General features: G+C 36.9%; 1 protein-coding gene across 9 annotated transcripts in view; it reads left to right on the top strand.

The window, feature by feature from the left end:
* The window catches only part of GRIA2 (glutamate ionotropic receptor AMPA type subunit 2), a 90,391-nt gene that overhangs the window by 19,642 nt on the left and 50,300 nt on the right, over positions 1–20,449 (top strand). For all 9 annotated transcript variants that reach the window (XM_027456596.3, XM_027456593.3, XM_027456594.3 and 6 more), the window contains exon 3: positions 19,579–19,818. In XM_027456596.3, coding sequence (XP_027312397.1) covers positions 19,579–19,818 — 240 coding nt within the window. The remainder of the gene's footprint in view (positions 1–19,578; positions 19,819–20,449) is intronic.

Below are 20,449 nucleotides of genomic sequence, written 5' to 3'. Positions count from 1 at the left end.
TAATTGCTGAAAAAACTTAGGCAATATTTTGTATTAACTATTTGTTTTTGGTATGCACTAAACCACAAATAGGTAAGATGATAGCATAGTTGCTATTAAACCAAAGTTTTGCATTCTCTGTGTGTGACAGTCAGCTTGGAAAGTAGTTTGACAGTGTAGTGATCATCAGGCAAAAGCGGGACTCATTTAATGAGCAGTACATTTGAGGTATTACTTCCAAAATATAAAGGAGCGTAATGAATGGGAGGAAATGAAAGCAGTGTTCACGAGACTCATGTTTCTAGTATAGTCCTGATGTGCTATAGTATCATATGATTAGATTAAAATAAAATTTAATTTATTTCAATGTGTTAGTGACACAAAGGATATCAGGTTCATGCTTGTAGAGAAAGAGGAAAAGTACTCTGCAGTCTACAAAGAAATGATGGACTAAGATGGGAGAATACAAATTTGAGCTATCTTTTTCTGCTAATTCAAGTTCCATTTTTAGACTTTCCAAACCCAATGTTAAACCTCAGCCAATAATTCTATCTTAGGGAAATTAATTTTTACTTCCTTCTTTCTCTTTTCCAGCTTGGATGATGATTCTTTGATTCTAAAAAAGGAGATAATTCAAAGATTTCACAAGGACCACTAGAGACGGAGCGGGCAGTAAAACAGAAAAGAGATATGAAAAAGACCAGTGCTATCCTCCTGGTATTCCTGTTTGCAATTGGACTTGAATTAAATGTCCAATCTGTGTTCCTAGAAATAACATCAGTAAGGGTTGATTTTACTGCTCAACTTCTCTGTAAAGCTAAGAATATGTTCCAAAATTCCCTTGACTCACTGGTCAGAATGCACCCTGTGATGGTGACAGAAGAGCAGGAGGTATACCTGTAACTCTGCTTTTCTATCTAAATCAGCAGTCACTGATTTATTCTAGGTTTAAACAGATCAGTTGCATGTATCTTCCAGAATGTTTGGACAGATTTGCTTTGAAGTTCTCTTCATCTTTTCCCCATTAGTTTGGTTTCCACTCTCAGTCCTTTACTTACATTTGAAGTATCTGGTTTGCCTTGAAGTGTGTTGTTCTTATTTATCACTTCATTATTTTCTTCAGAGGTTGTTTGCCACAAGTCTCATTTATTCTGGTTTTCTGCTAGCTCATTTTCAGGTGCCAGCTGGTATTTTGTAACAGCAAATATACATCTCCATAGCTTTCTTCTCTTTTGTATTTCGTCTTTCTAGAAAATGGATTGACTGAATGTCTCTGACAGGAATTTCTCTCAAATGTATTTCACTTTAAGGTCATACATTTGTATCTATAAGGTCATGTACTAACATCTTGTCACTGAAAAAACTAGTGTGGATTGCCAAGGATACTGTGGAACTGTTGCAGTGCTGCTGCGTACATACTAATGGAATTTCAAACAGTGGATATTTCTGGTTTTGATGTGACCATAGTGTACTAGCTGCATGGGTCTTATTTTTCACAGTCTGTAGTTTCTACCACTGGAGTTTTTATCTTTAAGCATGCTGTCCCAAGGCCTTCTAGTGAGGCATTTGATACAGTTTCCTTACTTCAGATTTAAGTGTATACAGTCATGAAGTTTTGGAAAACCTTGTTGAGAAGACTACTCAAAAATATTCGTCACCCCCCTTTTCCATTTCCCAGTGTTATTGGTTTTCATAGGCTCATTGCAAATTTCTGCTAATGCAAATAAAAATCTTGACAGGGAGTTTAGCATTTCTTATGTTACTTAAGGGGTTGATACTCTTAGCTGCTTTGCCTCTTCCACATAATATGAGCCTGACCTAATGCCCTCTTTTTGTCTTTAGCTTTTCTACCCTGACTGAACTGTCGGTGTTTGGATCGAGCACTTAGTACCTTATATGAACCTGATGTGGGAATGTGGTCATAGGTAGATAAGCTTTCCTGAAACACTTGCTCTTTTGGATCTTAATTCTATTCACAGCACACCTGTGATTCCCACTTTTTGAAGCACTCAACTATGCCTCCATTTTTATTACAATGATACTGAAATATGCTGTGCATGGAATATCTTTCTCCACTAAAGATTATACAGTCAATCATAGTAATGGTGGTTCACCACTGTCATTACACTTGTAGATGGAATTGATTTTTCTAATAACTACTAGATATTCCAGGCCTTTGAACACAAAGGGAAGCCTTTCCTTAATCTCCTCTGTTGTACAAGTCACACCTTGAAGGACTTACAGTAATTTTAATGATTTCTAAGGTGTTAGTCCCATTGTTGGTATTATTGCTGCGTTCATTACTTAAAAATCTAGAAAAATATTTTGTTTTTCTTGTACTGTCATTGCCTCATTCTCTGATGTGGGTGCCCTTACTTAATCTGCTAGTATGACTCATCTGGATGACGCAGACTAGTCTTTTTCCTGCATTGCAAAGCAAAGGCACTACTTCCTTGTGCTTTGCATCGTTATCAAATTGTATGGATTCTTCACAGTTTCAGATAGTCTAAAAATGCCAGTTGCCAGAGAGCTTAACTGTTGAAGGGATGAAGAACAGTAACACAGGGCCGGGCAACTTTTGGTGCTGCAACTGAAAGAGGTTGAGGTCATGTCATGGTGAAGGGAGACAGAAAAGCAGTGTATGCAGAACTTTCAGTTGAACACCTCTGAGAGCAGTGGCACAGCAGTCTTACTAGCTAAGGTAGAGAAAGAGAAAAGGGACACCTTTAGTGGTTAAACTATGGCATGAGAAAACAATAAGGAATGTGCAAGGAAGTTCTTTAAGTGGATAAATTACGCTTTTCCAGTGATGATTATGCAGTTCTTTCTTGGCTTTGCCTTCAGGTGTCACAGGAATTATTCTTTTTTTTTTTCTTTGTCCTGTTTCATCTGCTTTCCTCTTTGCAATTAAAACATGTCCAATTTTGTTTTTCTTTTGTTGATTCTTCTTTACTTACAGAAAGCTGTATTAACTCAGTCACTTGTCATAAACATCCTTGCACTGTGGATTGAGATAAGTACAAGGTACATCTAATTGTACTGGAAGAAAAGTTTGTGCAGTCTGCCATGAGCATGTAATGGCACAGGTCTTTAATCTAGGCTATACTGTATTGATTTTTTTTAGGTTACTAATTAACATTATGACTGTTTGGCCTTTATTGCAATGTTTGAAGGTAAGTAATATTTCATCTGTTTTTGTGTTTTGTTGTTGTTTTTTTTTTTTAATTTTTATTTTTACTTGTAGTTGAAGTTTTATGTCGTAAGGAGTATTCCAGAATAAGAATGTGCACAGGGGAGTTACACTGTAATTAAAAAAAAAAGGTGTAATTCCTGCATCATTTGTGCTTGTAATCTCTCTATAAATCCATGTTCTTAGATTCAAAAAAATATATATATATATACCCGCTGTTTTAAAGTACCAGAAATGACATTTGTTTTCCAAATAATTATCCATGAAATGTTACTGAGGACTTGAACGTAAAACCCTCCCCTGTAAAAGGTGCTGCAGATGCTGTGCAGTAAGTGCAGGTTAATGGGTAATAAGTAGGTTAAAAGATTTCCTTTTTACAGTGACTGGAAACTCTGAGAAGGTCTGCCAATGCTAAAATAATGCTTCATATGTAGCTGAAAAAACTATATATATGTGTGTTTGTGTAGGTACAGACAGCAAAATTAGGATAGCTTAGCTGAAGTCATAACATTGATGTATATTGCAAGACCTCCCACCAAGGACATGCTCCGGCAAACTAAACCCTATTCATTTCTGTATGTTAGTATCATAGGAGAGTTTTCATGTGCTTTGTCAATTATGTTACAGCTTTCATTATTTGGGCTTAGCTCTTATAGTGGATGGGAGACTCCTTCATGTATGGTGAAAGTGTGTAACAGAAGATGCCAGTGGGTCAAATATATGATCCTGCCCTGAAAGGACAGTGATTTGGGTTAGAATTTGGGGAACTTTCTCATCTCTGCTGTCTCTGAATTTGTATAAAAGTGGTAGGCCATTTTTTGACTCAATCAAAAAGTTGGCCGTATAGACAGCTTGGTTAGAACTCAACAGTTTCTGCAGCACTGCCATGGTAATTAACAGAAAGGACTGAAAAATTAGAGAGGGCAAAAATCAAGCATTAAACCATGCTTTGAATAAGTTGTTCTTCAAATCATCATTTTAATGAAGTCTCAGCACTTGAGTTGCTATCCCCCAAAAGGAATCCAAGGCAGAGTAAGTTTTTAATGGAGCATGTGTGATAAACACAGGTCAAGTCATATTTTTTACATAAAGGATGAATAATATTTGAGATATACTTTGCCTAAGGTAGTTAGCACATGCTTGCTCAAAATTTGACTTTCATGGTTGTCATTTGAATTTGTCAAGGAAGGCTGTGACTAGTTGCATTTACATAAACAAGGTCACTCATCTCCTGTGTTTGTGTGTTAGTAGTGGAAAAAAATAGAAGATGAAACAGGTTAAACCTTTTGCCATCAGAAGTGTTGCTAACCTCTTATGTGGTTTCTGCTCTGTATTGCTCTGAACTTTTATTTTACACTGAGGATTATTCATCTCTTTCAGCATTGTGTGGAACGCAGCACTATTTGTATTGCTAAGTGTGGAGTGTGGTACTTGTTTCCTCTGAAAGTTCAAGTAACCTGGCTTTCTTGTTACAGATAAATCAAATTTCAGGTTAATTCCATGAATAACTAGCATATTTTACAGTGCGTTCTACCTTTTTAACCAAGTAACAAAAGCAATATAAAATATTTTATATTTTTAGACACAGGAAAATGCACGCTTCCTTTGGTGTGCAACTGTACAATAAACCATACATGTCCAATGTACATGGTATTTAGTTAAATAATTCAAAACAAGTAAAAATTAATCCTTTTAACTTAATTCATATAGTCAAAAGAAAATTAAAAAATATTTTCAAAGTATGCATGTATTCTGTGCATTGCGTGCAGATTTTGTAATCGGGAAAACAAACCTTATCTTTATATTTGGATGAGTAATGTTGTCCAGAATTATTCTTGGCAGTGTTATACCTATGTGACTTTTAAAATATTACAAGGTAGTGACTTCGAGCTTCAGGATAAGTAGAAAGGAGGAAAGGTTGTGCCTTATTTCTGATTTTCAGCAGCCTTTGTTGATCTATTTTTCCCTTGTCCCGTGTTCTTTTTCATGTAAGATGTCAAGATATCACACAATTTATATTTAAATTTACAATCTGTTTGTTTATTTTTGTCTCTAATTCTTTATTTATTTTCTTTAGAAACTGTAAATATGCATCTTTTTCTGATTTGATGGCTACATATAAAACCTGCAGGCTGCTATAAAAATAATACTTCTATTTGATTTGCATTTTTATCGCTCCTCAAATTAAAAGGGAACAGTACTCCTTCATTCCTGTTGTTCTGGATTTGGTTCAACAATATGGGCTAACAGTTGGTGCAAAGAAGTTCTGCTGAGGGAAGGGATCTGCATATAAATTGATCAAGACATATGGCTGAAGTCTCTTACAGAAGTTCAAAATTTTGGTACCATTCTGCCAGTCTTGTCTACATAGAAAGGCCATATTTGGCCAGCATGCATTTGACAGAAGGTAGCACAATGTACGTTATCTCCTTTGTTATTTATCATTGTCTAAACAAGTTTGTTATCACTGTTACATAAAATATTTTAATGAAGCTGAAGGCTATAAAAATGTAACTTTGTTCTGGATAGCTTGAAAACAAACATGCATGCATCGACTTGCCTGGCCTGATAGAGTGAGCTCACAGTGGTATAGACTGACTGGTTTCATTGAGCTGGCTGGAGAACCAGGTTTTCAGCAGGCTTTCCTTGGGTGCCCGCAAGACAATTAGGCTTCTAACTGCTCTGTTCAGACCTTCTTTCATTCATGCATCATTGAGGGGTCCTGTGCCCTGGGGGTGTTGGGCACAGAGCCCCTTCTGCAGCTCTTTGACCAGCACCAGCACACTGAAGCACGAGGGATAGCTCCCAGAGTAGGAAAGCTTTCTGCCCCTGTGCAGAGTAAGGCTTCACTTCTTCCTTCACAGAGCTCTTCTCTGTGTTACAGCAGTACTTTGAATTAATCAAGAGCTATTTGCACAATGGTGAGTGAGCTTGCATTATTAAGCTTCTAGTGTTTGATCTGCTTCCTGTTTCAGTAAATAGCAAAACTTCCAATGACTCCAATGAGAATAAGATTAAGCTGTTACTATATTTCATATGTTTGCATAATAAAATTGTGGTTCTAGCAAACATTTCCAATGATAATCTCAGATACTGAAATGCCAGCTCTGCTTAAGACAGCTCTGAAATTAGCTTTGTCTGTTTTCTGTATTTCAGAGAGGATGAACTGGGGCATTTCTAGTTTTCAGGGCAAAGCATTTCACAGCATCTCCAAAGAAAAGAATGCTTGATAAAAATGATGCTTGATGAAAAGGTGCAAGAGCTAGATGGAAAAAAAAAAAAAAAAAGTTCCAATACTGGTTTAGGTAATAGTTTAAATGAGAATATCTGCAACATCTTTTGAGTGCCTTAACATAGAGAACAGCAAAAAAGTCTGTATGGATTTGAGCCTTTTCTAATTTATGAAGCAGCAGAGTTCCTGTGTAACAAATCAGCAGTGTTTGTCTGAAATACAGAAGCCTCTCTGTCAATTTCTGTTCCTTTAGGGGACAGAGCCTAGTAAGCTTTGACTTCTTTAAACAGCTTCTAGCCAGGTGGAAAGCAAGTGAGGGTGACTTGAGGCAGATCTTGTTCACAATGCAAAATGGTGCTGAAGAAAGAACAATAGAAGATCCAAGACTGGGGAAAACACCTAAGCTGAAATGTTGAGGTTTACCACCATTAGAAGCAAGCCAGAATAAATGAGATCTTGATTTTGTACTGATGACTTTGTTTCAGAGGAAGTCGGGGAACCTGTTTGCTGTTGTTCAGGCACTATAAATTTGTCCTTTAAAAACGCAGCATCCTTGTTCTGTGATTTATAGCACTGTCAAAGAGCTTTAATTAGGACCTGTTCTCTAAAGGGAAAAGTGTATAAACAATGCTCGATATAATTAAGTATTTTTGTCACATGCAGGTGTAATGCAGAATTTCCATTCATTTCTTGTAGTAAATTCTAAGTAAACTTATACAACAGAATTGGCATAACGTATACAACTGAAAGAGCTGATCGTAGCTTTGTCGCACGGGTCATGAATTCAAGTGAAAGAATACACACCTGTGCTTCAGTGGTGGATGCTGCCTAGGATGAGCCATATGTTTAAATAAATACTACAGAGCAAACTAGGTGGCATGCCACAGCTGAGATCTAGGCACACCCTTCACTTCACTGCTTTGCATCCCATATGCTACAAAATGCTGTATTTTGTTGCATTACATGCTGATCAGGTGTATTTGTAGGAACAACTGTAAAAGCTTGATGCTCTATGCATTAGAATGCTGAATGTGCAACACTGTTTACTCGGGGCAAACGGTATGAGATGCTAGATTTTCCTGAACAATGTTATCATAATATAGATAGCATTTCCATTAAATATAATAGGTGTGACCTACAGAAATAAATAATATTTTAAATCATCATCATTTGGAGCAATCTAAATGTTGGTTCCTGACTCCTAACTATGGGAGAAATACTGGAACAAGCAAACACAGTCTCCTGACCATGTTCTCCAAAATCTGAAAGAGTTAGCAAAATTCAGGTACGGGTAACACTAGAAAGCACACTTTTCCCTTCAATATTAGGATAGAGCAAAAGTCTTAACTGTTCAACTTCATCAGGTGATCGAGCTGTTTTTTCTTAGATATGCAACTTGTGTTCCTCAATGAAACAATACTACCTGTGTCATTTAAAAAATTATCATTCTGAGGAGTATGAATTGTGTGTGGTTGCACTTTTTTTTCATTTCACTGTTTACCCATTTTGCTAGGTTATTATGGACATGTTGAGCAATAGCGAGCCCAGCACAGAACCTTAGTTTTTTTCCCCCCTCTTGGTTCCTGGAACAAATACATTTTTCTTAGTGTTTTGTTGAGGCTGAAGAGGTGGGGAAAAGGAATGGGAGAGAGCAGGGTCAGATGTATGCTGAGACAGGATGTATCCAGTGAGTTCAGACCTCGTCCCTGACAGGAAATTCTAGCCTGCTACAGATCCATTTCCTCATATGTTTACTTTCTGCCTAAACTCTTTTTTTGGGTGGGGTAAGGGTGAGTTTTTCCTGCTTCAGTGCTTTCTACTGTACCTTTCTTTATGTTTGTCACTCTCATCGTCTGCAAAGCTGTAGGGAAGACCTGTTTGCTGATCAGTTACACCACAAGTGCCTTTCTGTGAGGAGGGAAGAAGTGTTTCCAGCCTGCACATAAAAACAGTTTGAGACACAGAATCTATATGATTTGCCAAACGTACCACAGGATATTGGTAGAGCTGTGGCACAGTAACTTTTTAGGTTGTAGTAGCTCAGTCCTGTTTTAAAGCCCTGAAATCTAATTACTCAAGACTGGACTACTGTGTCTGCAGTGCACAGCAACCACTCCAGCTGGCTCATGATAGAGATTTTAAATAGCCTCTTGTAAGGATAACAAATTAGTCTACAAGATCTACAGCATGATTTACAGTATTTTGCCCTTGCCTTCTGTTCAACTCATGAAGCAGACATCCAAATCATGACCCATGCTTGAATGTTATGAGTCTTTAAAAATAACAGAGGAAAAGAGAAGTAATATTTCTAAAATGTCACCTTTTAGGATTATTTCAGTGAGTTGGGAGTTCAAAACACCAAAACAGACACTAAAGTAAGGACCATGCAAGTTGTCAACATGGATAAACAGAATGTCATCTTTTTTTTTTTTTTTTGTGGGAACATAGACTTTGTACTAAATACTTTATTCAATACTTGATACAAAGGGAAAAGTGAGATTACATTTCTGAGATGTAAAGGTGCCTGAAAAAGAGATTGTTTTGTCTAACACTGTGTCTAGAAACTCCTAAGTGTTAGTTTCATGTCACTATTTGCAAGGGAAATGGCAAAGCTTTATTTGCAATTTCTAAGTATTATAGTATTTACTCAGTAGCATTGGTAAACGTTTTAATGATTGTTTATCTGAGTTAAATTATGATAAATTTTTAAAGCAAACAAATCCTTCTGCTGAAAAAGCTCAGTTTCCAAAAATGTGTATGTTTTCATATGCTCTGCAGACAATTTTGTGACATTCAGGTCTGCTCTCGTTAGCTAGAGGAAGAGGTATTGTTGGTGACTATGAAGTCATGCAGTGTCTTTCAGTTTTTTGTGACTTCTTGTGCACATCATGGAGACAGCAGCTGGAATGCGTGGATGGGACCTTCTTGCAATCTTGAAAGCATCTGCAAAACTGTTACACAGGGAGGGAGCATACATAATATGACAGAAGGTTTGCTGTCAGGTGGGCATAATTTGGAGGTGTGCAGGATTCTACCTAGGTTTTTGTGCAAGATTTTTTCTCTGCATTACCCCCAAATAATCACAGAGCTATTTTGTTTATTTTTCATATGATTCCTTTTCATTTATTTAGGTTTACATTTTTTAAGTTAGCTATGAGCTCCTTGACACTTCCAGCAGAGTGACAGCAGTGCCTCTCAGTGGTTTGTTTTTTATTTTAGAGTTGTTTGGGTTTGTTGGTTTTAAGTACTTAAGTGTAGCATCTCTGAGTGCAGAATTCCTACAGCTAAGAAGTTTGAAGGTGGTTTGCCATTCAACGTTCAAAATGCAATGGTGTGCGTTTTGATGTTGATGGCTTACTTGTAATGGAAAAAGAGACAAGTCAACTGCAAAAAGACTGAGATTTTTGACATTTACACAGAACCTGTCAGAGAACTTGGAGATCAAGAAACTGTGACCCTCAGATGCCTTCAGAGTGCTAAGTGGCAAGATGTTTTCATGCTGGGTTTCAGACATGGCACAGGTTTCCTCTACAAATTGTTTTTATTTTATTTCAAGATAAAGTGTATGTGCGTGTGTGTGTAGCCTGCAGTACAATGCAGATGCTCAGGTAACAGAGGCAAAACATAGAGGCTAAACAATGTAGAACTTCTCCTGAGCTAATTAACTCTGCTGCAGTGAAGCAAGTATCGTAGTAGTTTCCATCTGAAGGAGGGGTATAATCATTGCTTTATTAAAGCAGATGGTAATATACTTTATGACATATTTGTAAATTTTGGTAAACAAGAACTTATTCCACCTGTGCTAAATTGAAATTTCCTAAATAGGAGCTAAAAAGTTAGGAACTTTCAATGCAATGCATCAAGTTGTCGAAGATTAAAGGAACTAACAGAGGAGGTGCAGGGAATATGAATTTTCCTTCTGTGTTTGCAATGAGTACTCATTTTACTTTATCATTTTAAAGCTCTCCATGCAGTTTTATTTTTGAATAAACTCTTCTCTTAATTAAGAGTTGTATAATCAGGACAATAAGCTGTTCACTAGGGTGTCCTAATTAGGAGGATTTCACTGTATTTCTGATTTGCTTTACTAATAATGTTTATTGACTGGTATTTGAGTACTTCAGATACCAGTACTACAAATAAACAATGCTTCTGTTATTTCAGCACACATTGGAAAAATAAGGCATGCAGGTAGGAAGATGTGTGATGTGAGTTTTAAACCATCTGTAAATCCAAATAAAGCCTGGCAGTTAGTTAAGCAGCTAATTATCCCAGTGAATGTCATAAATCTGTAACATTACAGGGAATAAATGCTGTATAGGGAACTACAGCCTGAAAAGTCAGGGAAAAAAAAAATTGTATGCAAGTGTAACCAACCCTTTGTTGTGGGTGAGTGATTTAGGTTGCAACATTACAGGATGGAAGTTGTTCCAGGTGGAAGAGAGCCACAGGTTTTGCTATGAGGGGGTAAAAGTTGTTAGGCAGGGAACTGAGGTCTCATGAGGCTTGCTTATTATTACGTTAGCCATTAGTAAGATCTTCTGTGCAAAGGTATCTTATGCCAAAATTTCCAGTTACCTGATTTATTTTAAAATCAGGTTCAGCCATCTGGGGGGACAGAGACTGTAGGAAGGAATAACAGCAAGTCACAGTAAAGCTGGATCCTGCAGTGCTAGCTGTGCAGAAGTGACAAGGTGTAGACTGCAGCGTATTGTGTGGATGAGGTAGGCTCCCAGTTGCAACGTTTCAGGGAGATATGTAAGTAATAAATGTCTAGGACTAAACTTCCGACTTTTCCTCAGAATAATGTGTATTGCAGGTCACAATTGACCAGTTGGAAAATAACAATTTATTCCTTTAAAACTATAGTATGAAGTCTTCTGAGAGTAACAGATCACTTACATATTTTCAGCTATACCTTCCTTGCCTCAGGAAATCCTCTTTATTCATTCTAGCAGTTTCCATAAGACTCACGCTGATTCCTTCCTGCCTTCCTTTTAGAAGACAGCCTCAGGGTCTTTTCCCATACCTATCCTTGTCCTGTAACAGAGGGACTCAGTGTTGAAGCCGTGATTCCTTTTAGATGGCATAGGGTGTTGTTGAGCAAGACTACACAATCTAAGTAGTGACTGTTGGCCCTTCTAGTTTAAGAAAGGAAAACAAGTTTCATAAACTTAATAACTATCTGCAGGCATTCTAATAAAATGTAGTTGGACCTACCAAGCTGGATTTATTCTTTTCCAAATCCTTTTACAAGTTTTCAAATATACAATTTTCATGGGAACTGGAAGATGAGTAGTTTAATGAAGTGCAGAAAAGGGATGCGTTCAACAGAGCTGATTAAGGGGAAGAAGAGATGAGTACATAACATTTATGGTTTGAAACGTTTCTGAAAATTGTCATGCTGAAAATGGAGAACCACATTTTCAGTAGGGGGAATTTGCATTGGATCCATTACATTCAGTAGAATTACTCTGATTGCGCAAACTAAGAACTATTAAACTTTCTTAACTCTGAAAGAGCTGATTTCTCCATGGCTTACAGCGTGGCAAGCCAAAAAAGCCAGTAGCTTCCTCTTAGATTTGATTACTGTCTCCCTACATCTAGGAGGTAATACTTTGCTGGACACTGAAAATGACAAGTTTTATGTTGCTGAAAGGTTGTGTTTATACTTTTTCCCAACTACAATGACAAAGGCAGACAGATTTGTAAGGTGAATTTTTAGATCTGAAGGAAACAAGTAAATGAAAGTTAAATTTCATCAAGTGGAAATAGCATGCATTTTATTTGGGAGGGGTGGGAGGAGACAATGAAGTGAGGCAGTGTAGAGAAGCATCCTTATGAATGTTCTGTGTTTTGGAGACAAGGTAAAATTACATTTCTGTTACTCAACAGAGTTTCCAGGTCACCAGATTCAGGGATCAGGAAGCATTGTAACCCCCTTTGGCTGCTAGAAATGGTGATTTAGATGAATACACTAGCATCCTAGCAGCTCTGGGAAGAGCTATGTAAGGATTCCTTGGATTGTGGGCAATTTCTTCACAAGAAGACTTGTATTACATTTTGATTTTATTACAGAGATCTTATTTTATTCATAGAAGCATAATTGTTTTATCATAGTTCTTTCAGTGGTGTTTGCAATGATTTCTTTTGCATCATGGTAATTGTCATAGCAATGAAAAAGATTTTAAAATGCTTACAGTGCACTGCCAAGCAATATGTAATTAAATGCAACTGTCATTGAAACAGACTGCTTTTTCTGACCTGTTGTTTCAATCTGAACATGATGTTTATTTACCACCTTCATTATTGCAGCATTAGCATATAGAGAAGCTGTGCCATACCATCATGTACTTTTCTAACAGATGGCCCCTAACTTCTTGAAGGCTTTTTTGTACTTGCCTAAAATATCCCATATTGGCACAAAGTTTCTTTTCTCAGTGTGAAGCATGATTGACTGGTTGAAATAAATTAATTTGCCTCTCCTGGTCTCTGAGTTGGTTTTGCACTGCAGAAGCCCAGGTTTTGACTCTGATTTTGCACAATGATCAAAGCCTCTTTTGCTAATAACATGGTGTGGAAAGTTCCATTCGGTCACACAATCTCCAGATATTTCAGGTCACAGTAAGTAACAGAAGGCCACATATCTTCCAGAAAAGGTGGAGATGCATCATTGGTGCCTGCTGTGCCATAACTGTCCTCTACTAACATTCCAGATTCAGGATATAAATTTTACTTTCTTTGCTTTCTAAGGCTGTGAGAATTTCCTTCCTAGTCTGTGCAAAACAGAGGCCTCCTGTCTGTTATGGATTGCTTCTTTAGTGGCCTAGCTGCTGCTCGAAGCTGTGCTTTGTGCTTTTACACAAAATGTGCAGATGAGGAACTCATCACTGAGTCCATTCCTTTTTTGTGACTCCAGCTCAGACAGGCCCAACACAGTGTGATCTCAATCTCATTTGATACTCGTCTGTCCAAGTGAAGTTGGCTTTTGTTTTATTTTACCAGAATGTATTTATGTACAGCCTGCAAAGAGGACACAGTTTGGATCAGTATTGAATGACTGTAATTTCAGCCATGCCTATTTTCTTACATGCTGAAAAATAAAATAAAAATCCATAATAAAATATAAAAAATATAAATATAAAAAAAATAAAATCTACTTGGTGCTGGGTTTAAAATATAATAAAGGAGGACATAAAGAAATGTCTTTTTATTGTTTGTTGTTTTGTTATCCAGAAATATAGCCTATTTTCAGTTCTGATTGCCACTGATGTTTTAATTGGCATTGATTTGCCTCTCAGCTTTGCTAAAGTATACCTTAGGATTTTAAAATGCCAGCGTTTGTTTTCTTTGTCCATGTTTTATTGTATTGAATTCTAGAATGAAGCTTTGGCCTATCATCTCATCTTTTGGTTATTATGCTTTTCTTTGAGCCTTGGGGAACTATGTCTTCCTGATTTTTGGTTAGCCTGCCATGCCCCTGGAAAAACTTATCTGCATCTCAAGTAGTGCTGTTAAATGCATACTCTTCCATGGTTCCAGATAGCAATTTAGATGGACTTAAGTGATTCCCTATTCTTCATTCAGTCTTCTGAGTAGAAATTTACCGCTTGTTTCTAGAATGCAGTAGAATAATCTGAATGTGTAAAAGAGACCATGGAGACTATATGGAACACCCCTACAGAAAAAATTGTGTAGTCTATAAAAGTGCATACAATGTGCTTTCTGCTATGCTGCAATTTTCTAAATGGCTTTGGAAGCAATACATACTTTCTTATTCTCATAATGAGTTTCTGATGCAGTTTCAATTATATGTGAATTCTTCTGGCAGCTGTAGTTCTTATATATTTTTTTTGCTACTATTGTTCAATCTATTGTTTGTGATTCCTTGCTGCTATGTGTTCTTAAAGTCCCCTTTCAGAGGCTGAAATAAACAACTGGGCATTCGATTTCTGTCCTGTTCCTGGCTGCTTCCGACTCATCTGTCATCTTCCCAGGCCAGCAAGCACTCCTTTGTTTTGCTCCTCTTTTGCAGAGGCTATGCCTGACAGTTGCTTCACACTAGTGCTGTAGTTTCTTTCCCTTAAAAGTAAGAGAATGATTGGATGTGATTAAATAATATGTGCTGAAGACTTATTTCCCTATATTAGTATTAGAACAGTTTTGTTAGCACTATAGTAAAATAACTATATACTGTTGTATATATAACACTGTATAGTATTACAGTATACATATATATATAGTATGTATAATACTGTAACAGAATAACATGTGAAGCCACCTTCATGTTAAGAGCATTTAAAATCTAAGCAGTGAATGGCAAATAGCTTCTCAGTCATTCAAAACTTTCACCTTTGGACAGAGACTGAGCATGAAAGTGAATTTACAAATACAGAAGTTATTGGAAGTGTTAGAAGAATCTTAAGAGTTATATCTTTACCTGCATGAAGGTATGGTAAAATACTGTGAGACATTTCTTTTAATAAATTAATTATTAAGTTTAATAAGTAATCATTTTCCTAGCTTTCTTTTTCCAGTTTCTTTGTATTTGAATGTAACAATGATTGGGTTTGTTACTGCCCCTTTGGAGAGGAAATCTTGGCTTAAAAAAAATGATTAGGAATAGGTTTTAAATCTATGAATTCAAATACAACTATTTCAAAGTGATTTTTATGCCTCTAAAGATTCAATTATTTAGTCACTACAAAAATGAACGTCTGTCATTCCTAAACTGGGATCACTTCATAATGTAAAGCTAATTATATTTGCAGTTGTTTTTGTATTTTGAATTTTCAGATATACCCTTTAGTTGACGCTCCTTGAGTCTTAGATATGAGGTATAAAAATCACAGAAATATGCTCATTGATGGGTGGCAAAGAATGTTTGTTGCTTATATCTTTGTTTTTGGAGAGATAGTAATGGCCATGGCTAAATATTAGGTTATCCCACTTACAGAATTAATAGATAAATCAGAATAGCATAATGGAGAAGGTATTAAAGAAAGAAAGCTATGGATACATTGTGGTAAAAAGGCCTAAGCAGCAACAGGTGTAGTGATCAATGGAAGTTATCACTGTAGTTAATGTAGTTATCAATGGAGTAATTGCACAAGTGAATTTTGTGAAGTAGTTTTGGCCCTCCTTTCTTTGAGAAGGCATTTATTTCTCATTCCAGGCATAAACTTTTTTTTTTTTTTTTTTTTTAAACAAATTAAGGCTTTAGCATTTGGGAGAGACTAAGCTACACTTTCAGTGTTCTGGAATACAAGGGCAAAATAGGTCTTTGCTTATTAGTTAATAGAGGAACAATGAGAACTCTTACATAACACTTTTCAGGTAACTTTAATTATCTACCCTGTTTTTCATAATTCCCAAATACTTGCCAGTCTAAGCAAGTGTCTCTAGGAAAGTTATCACAAAACTGGCATATTTTATTCTTGTTCTCTTTCTAAGTAGGCCAATGACTATTTCTAGAAAGGACAACATAAACCCCAAAAGTAACAGGTGAAATAGAAGAGCTTGAAAGAAATGAATCCTGGCTGTTGTTTCTAATGTCTCTAATTAAATATATCCTTAATGTTTCAATGGTTTATGAGTCCTAATCATCATGAGTTTTTGTAATCTAATAACTGTGAACTGCTTGTGATTCACTATTAAAAAACTAACATCTTCCAGCAATAAGAATGACTGTAGACTTAATCTAAGGTGGCAATCCTGCCCAAAAGAACTACACATTCAGCATTATTCACTAGATCATTGTTACATATTTAGAAATACCCTCCCTTCCTTTCCCTCCTGCCCTCAGAGACCAAATGACCCAAAACATTTGCAAGCATTTGTCTTGTAACTGTCTATATGCTTATTTTCAAACAAGCTTTTATTACATTGCATGGGTGCCCTCTCACTGATTGTTAATGGGAATTTCCCATCTGGGAAGCCTAGCACTGATGATATTCAGTGTTCAGCCATAGCACTGATCACTGCTGATGAACTTTTAAAGCTGATCCTGATTTTCTGGTAATTGATATAGCTTAATATTTGGAAGTGTGCATTGTGTCCTTACTTTCAAGATTTGTGTTAGAAAGTTTTCACATGCAGGCAGCCTTGTTTGAATTAAATGAAAGTTCATGTCTGTGGTGCATTTTTCTTAACCATTTTAAAAATACAAAATGTTTTTGCTTAATACTGGTAGGGATTGAGTACATGTGTTGTGGAATTCAGCTTTTAAGCTGCTACTGCTGGAAGTGGAACTGCAGCAACATCACTTACTCAGCTAGAGGTGGTGTAAAGTATTTGTCTTTTGTTTGGTGTGGGAGGGAGGATCAAGGGGACATCACTCACCTTCCCCAGTTCACACATAATGTGTATAGACTGATGTACTAGGTGTAAAGGTGTAAAGACCAGGTGTAAGCAGAGAGCTGCTGGCTGTGCTAATCCAAGGGAGCTGTTTTGTCAATAAGCAGTAACTACTGCTGCAAGTTCATGCTGCAAGAGGTGCTGCAAGTTCATGCTCTGTCAGGGTGGGCATTCACTTTGAAAGAAAAAGCAGGTCTTTACTGAAGAGTAAGTATGCTGGTTGCGTATTTGTATCGCGGAAAGGGTACAGAGCTCCTTCACCCGTTCGAGCACAGGCCAGTGGTATTTATTTAAAGCTTTGTCCTGTATGTGGAAGGTGGGATAACACCTTCTGCCCTGTCCTGGGTTGGCCTTAACTGGTAGCCAAGCACCAACAGAGCTGCTGGCTCACTCCCACCCACAGCAGACAGAAGAGAATAGGGAGAGACAAAGTGCGAAAACTAGTGGGTGCAGATACAGACAGATTAATAAATGAAGGGAAGAGAAAAGCAAGTGATGGGAAGGCAGTCACATGCCTCCTCCCACAGGCGGAGTGATGCCCCAACAGTCTCCAAGCAGCAGCCACCTTGGAAACCTGCCACCTTGGAAACCTTAACTCAAACATGGGCCAGACTGACCTTCATTACCCCAAAAATGTTTGGGCAAGGCCTGATGGGTCCAGATCTCCCCTATGTCAGAAAGGGGAGGGAAGGATGAGGGGAGGAACTGAGATGGAGACTGGAGTATGGGGCTCCAAATACTCAGGCTTGCTTCTAATAGGGGTGGCATGGGTACTTCTGGAAAGACCCTGTCTGTGGTTTTCCAAGTTTCTGGTATGCAGCATTATTTCATCTATGCTTAAGACCACTGGCTGGTGAATGACAAAACGCAACCTGTGACAGGAGATGTAATAGCATCCTGGGAGTCAGCAATACTGGCATAATGCTTCTTTATTCTTCAGCAATCCTGAGATGACAGCGTCATTGTTTCTGTCACACATGGCATTAAAGTAGTTTAACACAAAATCTTACTGTAGAGTGCTGGTGGCCAAGTCTTCTTGTCTAGGGATCTAGGTGTAAACTGGTGGTTAATTCTAATATGCATGTTTGAAGGTGGAATATGAGACATTAACACTGGGAGTGTAGCAAGTTCAGAAAGTATTTAGGCTTTGCTGTGGGTGGAAAACAATTGTTGACGAGTGTGTGGGGAGGTAATGTGTTGTTTTTGTCTCAGCAAGAGCACTGTGATTTGGGATAGAACAAGGACTTGGAGTAACTTAAACAGAAAAGCTATCCAGAAAATTAACAGCTTTTTTTCAGAAGCCTTTGTTCAACAAGGAGCAGCTATACCCTTAATAAACATTCAAGATAAATATTGCAACTTTATGTAAGGATTTGCATTTAAAGTGGAAGAGATCTGACCATCTTGTACTCTCACTCTGGAATACCTGCAGTATCTTTTTGTAAAGGGGTATTATTTGTCAGTTTTTTTCCATCATTTGTGTTCTCTCACCTGAGGTGAAATTCTGACCTAATTAAAGTTAATAGGAAATAACTGTTGAAACTGGCGGACCCAGAATTTCCCTCATGCTGTTCAGATCCTTTTAATCAGAATATATAGGAATATAGGAGTATAGGAATAATTATGGTAAGAGATGACTGTGGAGCAAAGGTAGACAAGCAAAATTGTGAAAAGAGAATAGAAATGAATAATAACAGGTATAAAGGTGTGTCTTTTTTAATAATAATGTGATTAACTTCTAAAAGAGAAAATACTGGTTAGCATTCAAACCTTAGAAATTAAAAAAAAAAAATCAACTCATTTCTGCCCTTATCAATGAATCATATTCAAGGATTGGTGCACTAGGCAAAATTAGCCTCAGTGACATAGTGATTTATATCTATCAGCAGGCCAGGTGTAGCGGGGATTGCAATGAGGCTGACTAGATGTTTTCTCTAGGAGGGAGGGTCTGTCTCTTGTTCAAGGTGACAATATGCAAACCAAAGAATGCATAGGTGATATCTCAGAATTAATCAGTGTTGTTTTTTTCCTTAGTTTGTTCTGCTTTTAAAACCTAGGCACTAGTATAACCTGAATTGTCAAAGAGCAGGCTGACCTAGAAGATCTAGCTCTTTTACAGGCTGCAGTGATCAGCAGCATTCATCAATTGGCTTGAATTGTCTCAAGTGATTTAAAAAAAAAAAAAAAGAGGAATCAGCATATTATTTACATCTATGAGGTTATTCTTTCTGCAGCATGACTGCAAGTGTCATCCAGAAAGACCAGCTTTTGCTGAGTCCAAAAATGCAGGAATTATAATAATGCCTGAAAGTGAGGGGGTTTAAAGCAAATCAGAAACTTCTTTTCTGCTATTAAGATATTTGCTTCTAGTTCTCACTTTATCTTTCCTGAATAGAAAAATGTTTACAGTATTTTGCAAAAAGTTCAAGGAGGCTTGATCTCAGAGTCAATTTATTTTTAATGACAAAAAGTTATCTGTTTCTGAGGTAGTACGTGTGGTCATGACTCATTTTATAAATTGCAGCATAATGTTTATACCGCTATTCTTTATTGTATAAGTTGAATTTAAGAATAACTTTAACTTTTATTTCTAAATTTTCTAGGAATGACAAATACATCTCTGGATTTATCATTTAGTGGAAGTTTTATATTACTAAGTGATAATACTAACAAATTATCTCCCTAACAGGGTATTATTGTTTTCTCCTGTTATGTGATTAGACAACTTCATTATTTCTCAAATATGTGATAGTATTTTCAATAATTTTTTTGGAAAAAAAAAAAAATCTCCCACCTAACTGTTTTTCTTTTTCCCTCTTAGTCTGCTCCCAGTTTTCAAGAGGAGTCTTTGCTATTTTTGGATTCTATGACAAGAAGTCTGTAAATACCATAACATCATTCTGTGGGACTCTTCATGTCTCCTTCATAACTCCAAGCTTCCCAACAGATGGAACACATCCATTTGTCATTCAGATGAGACCTGACCTCAAGGGAGCTCTTCTTAGCTTGATTGAATACTATCAGTGGACCAAGTTTGCATATTTGTATGACAGTGACAGAGGTGAGATATGGTACTTTTTTTTTCCTGTATTCTGTTTGCTACATATACATGTATCTCACTGAAATACTGAATCAGTCTTAGAGGAGGACAGGAATACTTACATGCAGCAAATATAAACTTAGGTTTAGAAATGAGTTTTTAGTAAAGAATACAAAATTGTTTATATGAGGATGAAATTATTAGTTTGCATTAATAGAACGGCATGCATGCTGATAAGTAATGAGAGATTACTCATATGTAAAATGGTTCCTATGATTTTTTTTCTTTTTAAAGATTTAAAAATTAAAAGCTAATAAAAATGCTAGGATGTTTTTGCATGTAACATGTTGCTCATCATCTACACTTAACTTTTGAGTTGCATGCCAAGTATTTAAAACTACAGAATCAAACATAAACATCAGTAAGCCTGTGAGACCATTCATTTTACCAAACAGCTAGCTTTCACACTGCCACTGCAGCTGACTGCCTGAACTTCCTGTTGGGACTCCAGGTACTGGATGCCTAATTACCACCTCTGAGTTGTGTTGTACTTCAGCTGTATTTCGACAGAGCTGGGGAACACCAAGGGCAGTCTACTAGCACAGATTCACTCCAAACAACATGCAAAATCAATAGTTGGACACAAAGCAAA

This window comes from Anas platyrhynchos, chromosome 4 (genome assembly GCF_047663525.1).
Source record: "Anas platyrhynchos isolate ZD024472 breed Pekin duck chromosome 4, IASCAAS_PekinDuck_T2T, whole genome shotgun sequence".
NCBI classification, from domain to species: Eukaryota; Metazoa; Chordata; class Aves; order Anseriformes; family Anatidae; genus Anas; species Anas platyrhynchos.
The sequence above is the reverse complement of the archived record's forward strand: the minus strand, read 5'-3'. Positions and strand labels throughout refer to the sequence as shown.